Source organism: Gymnodraco acuticeps, unplaced genomic scaffold (assembly GCF_902827175.1).
Source record: "Gymnodraco acuticeps unplaced genomic scaffold, fGymAcu1.1, whole genome shotgun sequence".
In the NCBI taxonomy this organism is placed as follows: Eukaryota; Metazoa; Chordata; class Actinopteri; order Perciformes; family Bathydraconidae; genus Gymnodraco; species Gymnodraco acuticeps.
In genome coordinates, this window is record NW_022991690.1 from 21,041 (window position 1) to 30,735 (window position 9,695).

Genomic DNA, 9,695 nt, shown 5'->3' on the forward strand with positions numbered 1-9,695 from the left:
GAAGATCAGAATGTTTGTGTCCATAATCCGTTTGTTGTTTATAATCCACAGTCGTAGATAGTCCATTTTGTGCACCAGAGACCGCACATTAGCAAGGAGAAGGCTGGGGAGAGGGGCGCGGTGCGGAGCCTGGGTTAGCTTCTCACGAGCGCCTCCTCTACAGCCTCGCTTTTGCCTGCGATCTCTCCGCCGTCTACGGAGCCTCCTTGTCCGGGGAGGCAATGTAAACAAACCCGTTGAACCCGTTGCTAGCCTGATGATGTCGTCGGGAGCGTTAATGGAGATATCCAGTGATCCGACATGTAACCCAATGTCCAGAAGGTCTTGTCTGCTGTACAGTGGGTTAGTACTGATGTTCTGGACGAACAGACTAAAGATAAGTGTGCAAATAATAACTAATTTGCCGAAACTGGCGAGTCCAAAAGCCGCAGCATATACATGCGCCGCCATTTTGGAGTTTAGCTTAGAACATGTGACCATGTACCATGCTGGGAGACGTGAAGATGTCACAATTGCGTCCCTTCAAACGTGACAGTTACACGGTATTGTTAACTCATGTTAACCAGTGGAGAAATACCCGGAAATGCCAAGAAAATGCTACCCCGACGGTCGGTTGTTATTGTCAATATTAATATAATAATGATTTATTTTGTAATAGTCACACTCGATTACGCCGATTTTCTTGTTGCCCCAGCTGGTCGAAACCTTTTTTAGCAGAAACAAAGGCTACATTAAAGGTGGGGTAGGTAATTTTGGAGAGACCAGCTCGAGTGCGCTAGAATTTGAAAATACACAGCCGGAAAAAATCTGCCACTTCCTCACAGAGCGCCTCCTCCAACACACACGAACGCGCACATGACCAATGAGGGCACGAGATAAGTTTGTGCACAGATGGAAGGCTGACAGGCAGGTAGGCCATCCAGTTACTTTAGCCGGGCCGGCTCAGATGATTGGTCGTGCTTTTTACAGTACTACGGCTTCCAGAGATGACATTTTTGTATGGATTTTTTGTCAAAGCACTTCAGATATTCATTGCTATCGGGATGTTAAGAGCATTCCATGGAATATAACAAAAAGTGTATCTCGAGCCGGTTTCTCAAATGTACCTACCCCACCTTTAATGTATTAAATCGATGTTAATCCATGCGTGTGGATGTGGAATTAAGGGACGTGACGTTGTGCGATTGCGTTGCCAGGCAACAGCTTCGGTGCATGTTAATTTACAAACTCTTCAACTACAACCGTAGTTATATTTAAAAACATGTTAGAAGGCCTCACGAAATACTTTAATGTAAATTTTAATTTAAATGTGAAGGAATGTGTGTATAACAAAATACATCCGTCATAAACGAAACCGGAAACACACGTAGGCAAGATCCTCAGCTCGATGATTGGATAGTTTAGCCGCAATGCACGCTGGGATTTGGTGTTTATGCGATGTGACATCTGAAAACATTTTTTTTAAATAAAATACTTTATTCCGAGTGTGCTTGCTTTTCTCTTAGGAGGTCATCACATAACGGCATTGTAATACACGGTTTGGCTGCATTAAATATTACATATCTGCCGTAGTTCTGTATTTACAGTATAGAGCCCTGCTGAGAAGACTTCTAGACAAACATGAGGAACTGAAAACGTGACGTGGATCATAAATATATCAGCCATTAAACAACATCTTACATTTCTTTTTACACAATACGTCTCCTTGCAGTATCAACACTAATTCGGCTGACTTTTATATTTGATCCAATTGGTAGATAGGTTATATTTACACCATAAAGGTGCACAGCTGATAGAAAGGGACACCTAGTGGTTAAAGCACGTTATTGAATTTTATTGTATTATTAGATATTAATAGGAGGATGTGCAAAACAGACAAACTAATAAGGCTTAATTTAAACATTAAATAATACTTTAGGTTAAGGTCTTCTTTTGAATAAGAAAAAAGCTTTGGGGGTATAGAATAAGAATATGGAGGGATGAAACCCTCTTCAATGGTCACACATGCAGAGCACACAGCACACACAGTGACATTTGTATCTACAGATAAATATTAAGCCTGACAAAGTACTTAACATCTAATATATTGCTTTCCTGCCATGTTAACTATGTTGAAGCACTTATTTTAACTGATATTATACATATGTATTATACTCTTATAAGATGTATGTAGATAGTATAAGAAATGTGCAGAATGACAGTTTAATGGTGGAGGTACACATATTGATAGATGTCTTGTAATGCGCTGTTGAGGAACCTTATTCATTGCATAACTACACCATAGTTGTGGCCTATATGATATGTCAATAAACCTTGGAAAATCTTGAAATCTTGAAAGGGATGTGCAAAATAGTCATTATATACAGTCTTTAATGAACTATTAGTAGAGAATAACGAGTAATTAATATACTTCATAGGGATCCTATTAATATCTAATAATAAAATATTAAAATTCAGTAACGTGCTTTAACCACTAGGTGTCCCTTTATATCAGCTGTGCACCATGGTGTAAATATAACCTATCTACCAATTGGATCAAATATAAAAGTCAGCCGAATTAGTGTTGATACTGCATTATTATATTAATATTGACAATAACCACCGACCGTCGGTACAGCATTTGCTTGGCATTTCCGGTTATTTCTCAACTGGTTAACATGGGTTAATAATACCGTGTAACTGTCACGTTTGAAGGGACGCAATCGCGACATCTTCACGTGTCCCAGCATGGTAAATCCTCACATGTTCACGTCTTGCCGTGATACCGGGTTGGTTAAAAAATAACTCAATGAAGTGGAAATCCTGTCTCCAGAAAACAAAAAACGGTGGTATCAGATGTCAAACTGTCCCTGTCACACTGTTGATCACAGAATAACGGACATTAAAAACAACATTGAATTGTGTGATTCTATGGTAGGGTGTGTCTTTGAGTGTGTGTGCCTGTGTGTATGATGTGGCTCTTTGCAGTAATATAGTAAAATGATTGGCTCTGACTGAGCCTCTGAGTGCTTGATCACCCCTGCACTAATGCATCAATAATTACAGTTCATTACAAATTATATATATGACTTAATATGCTTCAACTAATTTATTGTTTTTCTTGCAGCTTGTCTGTAATATTATTGAATTAGTTGAATAATGAAAAAAGACCCCATTAGCTATTGCGGTGCTACTCATAAATCTATACATTATTTATATCAATATAACATTTATATATAAGAATACATCTTATTATTGTATCGTATTGTTGCTTTTACTGAAACAAAAAGCAAGTATTTCATCCCCTTTTGAACTGCAGTAGTTGTCTTATTTCATGTGATTGTGAGAGTAAAAAAAAAAAAGCAGCCCCCACAATGTCTCACACACACACACACACAGCGAGGAGGCAGAGTGCTGCGCCGTCACTTCAATCTGAAATGTCTTCATGAACGGTGTGTACAGTGTAAGTGTAAATGAAGGTAGAGGGACATAGAAACACAGAGGAAACACAGAGAGAGAGAGAGAGAGAGAGAGAGAGAGAGAGAGAGAGAGAGAGAGAGAGAGAAAGCATCCGAGCAGAAACTTCTCAGAGCCTCAGCTGATCAGATCTGATCTCAGACCTGTCAATCATCTACTGTATTTACCCACGACCTGTGACCTTTACAGCAGCGGGGAGGAGGGGGAGGAGGCTCAGATCAGCTGACTGCAGGAAGACACTTCCAGTTCACAGAGATAAAGACTAATATATGAACGAGAAGCAAGAGAAACTCCTTTATATAAATCATATGGATGACCCTTTACCCTTTTTTTCAGTATTCTGACAGAACGATTTTAGAAGCAATGTATTTCTATTGGTAGTATGTTTCGTGCCTGCAGCAAATAATAACAAATTAGAAGGAATAAAAAAACTCAGAGATTATACAATTTAAAATAATAGGCTTAGGGTTAGATATTGAATAAGAACATGTTTTTATGAACCCCACAGCTTCTGGTCTTCCAAGACCCGACCGGACAAAAAGACGTGGTGCACGAAACATACTACCAATAGAAATACATTGCTTTTAAAATCGTTCTGTGTGACGAAAAAAATGCAAAAATCGTGTTGGTGAACACGAATCAATAGATTAAATACATTTTGTGACTATAACACGAAATGCCGTGAGATTGGGTTGGAACATCGGGGCTACCGCTACCTCATCAAATATTCTGTTCTTTTTAGGGACACTAATCGAATTACACAACGTGTCTTGAATGCAGGGTTGTTGTAATTGTTGTTTTACAAGGATCCAAACTGAAACGATAACCAAATGTGTGTACAGTTAATTTGTCAGTGAAGAAATGCTCAAATTCCTCAAGAAGCAAGCCACGTTCCTGTATGTAAAAAGGTGAATATTTTTTATAAATATAGCATAAACTTAAACTCATATATGTGTTATACCATAGCAGTACTTAACTTAGCTTTTTGCTTGTACTCCTGTCTTCAAAACATCCAAACTGTCCCTCTAACATTCAACAATATGATGTAAGAGAGCATGATCTAACATTACACACCTGAGAGCGACACACTAACCTGAAGCTAAAAATGCTAAAGCCACCTGAGTCCATTACCTCAAACCCAAAATGATTTCTACTACTCTTTCCAACCATTCAAATGCTCTCCTGCTCTTCATCCATTCATAGCCCATATTAATTTATCCATTAACATTTATATTACAGTGTGTGTGTGTGTGTGTGTGTGTGTGTGTGTGTGTGTGTGTGTGTGTGTGTGTGTGTGTGTGTGTGTGTGTGTGTGTGTGTGTGTGTGTGTGTGTGTGTGTGTGTGTGTGTGTGTGTGTGTGTGTGTGTGTGTGTGTGTGTGTGTGAACTCACCAGGTCGTGGTTTGTGGAGTTTGAGTCGTCTTCAGGAAACGGTTTAGAAACTCCCAGAGCGACACAGTTAGCAAAGATGGCTAACAGAATGAAGATATCAAACGGTCTGAGAGACAAGTTAAGGAATATCAGGAACAAAAGTATACTTTATTTTCACGTGGACAATAGCATTATGTTGCACGTTTGTGGAACAATATCCCAAATTGGCAACGTCCTCTTAACATTTATTTAAAAGGTCAACTTTTGTAATTCACGTTGAGGCTTCTGCGAGAAAACATGATGTAAATTGCACAGCGTTGGACATGATTTCGTAACCTCTACAGTCTGTTTGTATACTGTTATGATGCTATATGTGGTTTGCATTGCTAATTAAAGTAGAATAAACAGAGGCAGGTGTCTAACCTTAGGCAAGCTGAACTAAATGAGTCACTGGGATTAAAGAGTTTGTTTGATTTCCTTTGTTATTTTAACAGGGAAAATGTACGATGAATAACTGCACCAGAGTAAGAGAGAAAGCTACATTTCATTATCAAAGTAATTATGGCATTAATGCGAGTTCAGACAGGGGTAGAGAGAATACACTTTGCATCACAAAAACTACACTTCCTATTAAATACATAAAATCATACAAATAAATAAATACTATGTTGTTATTGGTCACATGATTGTTAGTGTTTCTGCCATGATTTCAGCTGTGTTTGAAACGTACATTGCAGTATTGTCCGATACACAGTGTGTGTGTGTGTGTGTGTGTGTGTGTGTGTGTGTGTGTGTGTGTGTGTGTGTGTGTGTGTGTGTGTGTGTGTGTGTGTGTGTGTGTGTGTGTGTGTGTGTGTGTGTGTGTGTGTGTGTGTGTGGTCGCCTCTAGTAGATGTTCTTGTTTGCCAGATGTTATCCGTGCATATTGAAGCAAACTGTGAGTGGGGGAGGAGCGAGATGCATTAAGTATGAGTTTACAAAATCCTTTACAGTATCACACGTCCAAATATTACTGCATATACAAACAAGCTTGGAAATGTATTTAGCATTCTGTAAAACTTATTGTATAACGTCATGTTAAGTCCGGTTTGTTTCTAAGACATACTGGGCTGTGTAGTTATTTTAAGTAATGACCCATTAATTATCTCATAATCAGTATTCTGGTATGAATCTGACAGCTGATTGGTCTTGAAGGTCCCCTAGCATACTCTTTTTCATCAATATATCACAGGTCTCAGATATATACAGAACCTGTCTCTGATTGGCTCCAAACACCAAACAGATCATTGCAGCATTACCCATAATCCCCTCTGTTTCAGCCCTGTTTCCAAAGTGCTGATTCTCTGTCTGTTACTTCAGATGAAAATAAGGAGCCCCTCCCCACGCCCCATCTGAGAGAGATTTGGTTACAAAGAGCTCAATGGTGCTCTAGGAGGAGATTCAGGTGATAAGGGGGGGGGGGCTACCTTGGTTGCTGATTGGCTAATGGTTACACAAGACAACACATCGTTATGACATCATAAAGTGGCCAAAATCTGATCAGCTCATTTTCAGACAGGTTTTTATAGAAATGGATCAAAAAGAGAGAGAATCTTTGTTCCTGAAACTTTCAGAGTCTCTTTCCAGAGAGGGGACACATGTTGATGTAGAAGAGACATGAAGAAGAGGGGACACATGTTGATGTAGAAGAGACATGAACAAGAGGGGACACATGTTGATGAAGAAGAGACATGGAGAAGAGGGGACACATGTTGATGAAGAAGAGACATGAAGAAGAGGGGACACATGTTGATGTAGAAGAGACATGAAGAAGAGGGGACACATGTTGATGTAGAAGAGACATGAAGAAGAGGGGACACATGTTGATGTAGAAGAGACATGAAGAAGAGGGGACACATGTTGATGTAGAAGAGACATGAAGAAGAGGGGACACATGTTGATGTAGAAGAGACATGAAAGAAGAGGGGACACATGTTGATGTAGAAGAGACATGAAGAAGAGGGGACACATGTTGATGTAGAAGAGACATGAAGAAGAGGGGACACATGTTGATGTAAGAAGAGACAAGAAGAAGAGGGGACACATGTTGATGAAGAAGAGAGCATGAAGAAGAGGGGACACATGTTGATGTAGAAGAGACATGAAGAAGAGGGGGACACATGTTGATGTAGAAGAGACATGAAGAAGAGGGGACACATGTTGATGAAGAAGAGACATGAAGAAGAGGGGACACATGTTGATGAAGAAGAGACATGGAGAAGAGGGGACACATGTTGATGTAGAAGAGACATGACAGAAGAGGGGACACATGTTGATGTAGAAGAGACATGAAGAAGAGGGGGACACATGTTTGATGTAGAAGAGACAATGAAGAAGAGGGGACACATGTTGATGTAGAAGAGACAAGAAGAAGAGGGGACACATGTTGATGAAGAAGAGACATGAAGAAGAGGGGACACATGTTGATGTAGAAGAGACATTAAGAGGAGGGGACACATGTTGATATAGAAGAGACATGAAGAAGAGGGGACACATGTTGATGTAGAAGAGACATTAAGAGGAGGGGACACATGTTGATATAGAAGAGACATGGAGAAGAGGGGACACATGTTGATGTAGAAGAGAAATTAAGAAGAGGGGACACATGTTGATGTAGAAGAGACATGAAGAAGAGGGGACACATGTTGATGTAGAAGAGACATTAAGAGGAGGGGACACATGTTGATATAGAAGAGACACGGAGAAGAGGGGACACATGTTGATGTAGAAGAGACATGGAGAAGAGGGGACACATGTTGATGTAGAAGAGACATGGAGAAGAGGGGACACATGTTGATGTAGAAGAGACATGAAGAAGAGGATTTTGCACAGTGACATTTAAGGTGCAAGAAAATGATTAATACAGCATCATATTGTTTGTTGTGGAACATTATCGGTTTCTCATTTATATTTTATATGCAAAGTTTAAAGCAGTAAATCCTTATTTTTTTGAATTGCAACTATATGGGGTAGGACGTCAGATGTTACATGGACCAATGCAAAAGCAAAACGCATATTAATCTGTTCTGATTCCACAAAGAAAGTTATTTTCTTTCAATCGGATTTGCTGCATATGCTGATGTGTTCTTGAGCTCTGGTTTAACGCACTGTAACATAGCAGCAGTTAGTTGCCCCTACATGTGTGTAGATTAAAGGATACTTCCACTCGACGATGGAGAGAGCGGCTCTTCTGATGGGGTTGTTGAGTTTCAGACAGTATAACGCTCTGGGAGCTCTCTGGACCTGATTACTGCCCTGGACCTGAGGAAGAAGAGAAACATCATCATCATCATCATCATCATCATCATCATCATCATCATCATCATCATCATCATCATCATCATCATCATCATGGTCATCATCATCATCATCATCATCATCATTATTTGAAGTCCGATCTTAATTGTTTTTTTTATCCTGGATTAATGATTTACAGACAAGTTCTGCATGGATAATCTTAACAATTACTTTCAGGACACATCGTCCTTGTCAGGGGCGGTTCTAGGGGGGGCAGGGGGGGCCAGTGCCCCCTAACACTGACCTCTGACCCCCCTGTGGCCCCCCTAACAATGAAAAGTTTTTTTTTGTTTTTTTTTAAATGTATATTTTCTGGTACTCGGTTTGCCAAAAAAGGATTTTGTTTCTGTAATGTGAGATTGTGCAGACACCCTTATGTAAAGTAGAGATGTAACTGTTCATTGCCTTTATTTTTATATACATATGGTGTTAGTGCAAACATTGCACCATAACTTAAGCTGAAGCTAACAGTAATAACTATAAGATCTATCTGAAATAAATAAGTGTACTGAAACAAATACCAATAACTGTATTGCATTGTTTTCTTATGCGCAATTACTTCATACTGTCTAGTTCTCTTTTTCGTCCTGCATTTATTGTGCAAAATAACTGGCCCCCCAGTGGCCCCCCCAGTCAAATTGGTCTAGAACCGCCACTGGTCCTTGTCTCTGTACTAAACCATAACAAATGGTGCTACTAAAATGTGTACGTTCTTCTATTTACAGGTCGGGCTTGTGTAGTTATTTAACTCTTGACCAATGACTGCAGTGCATTGCTACTTGATATGATGTGAGTGTGAACATATCAGATTTGGCATATTTCTGTAGGGTTGGTCTATTGAATAATCAATTGGTCTTGTCTCACCAGTTGCTAGCAAACTATCACACCTGTTTCTTTATGTGGTGTCTGACTTGTTTCACCTGTTGTCTAACCCATTTGTTAGCATGTTGTCTAATGTGTGTGTTTGTTATCTCCTGCTTCTTAGCATGTCACCCTACCTTTTTCTGACATTTGTTTCTAGCTTGTTACTCAGCGTGTCTCAACCTTTATTTTGTCTGCCATGTTTTTGGCATGTTAGCCCACCTGTTTCTAAGCTTGTTTTATTATCTATTTAAAGAATGTTAGCACACCTGTTTCTTAGTGTGTCTTCTCACCTGTTTTCAGCATGTTAGCTCACCTGTTTTTTATGATGTTGTCCCCTCCTCCTCTGTGTCCCGGTTGAACTCGTGGTCGAATGAAGTGTGTCTGTCCTCGTCATCCTCATCGTTCCCTCCTCTCCGTCCAGCTCTTCATCCCATTCTGGGTCCTTCATCTCTCCATCTCCTCCTCCTTCTTCTCCTCCTTCTTCTCCTCCATCCCCCTCTCCTCCTCCCTCCTCCTCTTCCTCACCCTCACCTCCTCCCTCTTCCCCTTCCATCGTATTGGTGTAACCATTACGACCAGTACCTGGGGATAGAGAAGATTACAGCTTTTAAATTATATTCACTGTCCTCACTTTGATATCTAAACATATCTATTTTTAAGGTGTATTT

At 39.9% G+C, this 9,695-nt stretch overlaps 1 protein-coding gene across 1 annotated transcript in view; it reads right to left on the reverse strand.

The window, feature by feature from the left end:
* Positions 1 to 9,493, reverse strand: part of LOC117534549 (voltage-dependent L-type calcium channel subunit alpha-1D-like) — a gene marked incomplete at its 3' end in the record, with an annotated part of 28,996 nt that extends 19,503 nt beyond the window's left edge. Inside the window, exons 1-3 of the mRNA XM_034198771.1 lie at positions 9,341 to 9,493; positions 8,027 to 8,127; positions 4,849 to 4,954 (exon numbers count right to left, since the gene is read on the reverse strand). Of these exons, the coding sequence (XP_034054662.1) occupies positions 4,849 to 4,954; positions 8,027 to 8,127; positions 9,341 to 9,475 (342 nt within the window). The remainder of the gene's footprint in view (positions 1 to 4,848; positions 4,955 to 8,026; positions 8,128 to 9,340) is intronic.
* Positions 9,494 to 9,695: the final 202 nt, after the last annotated feature.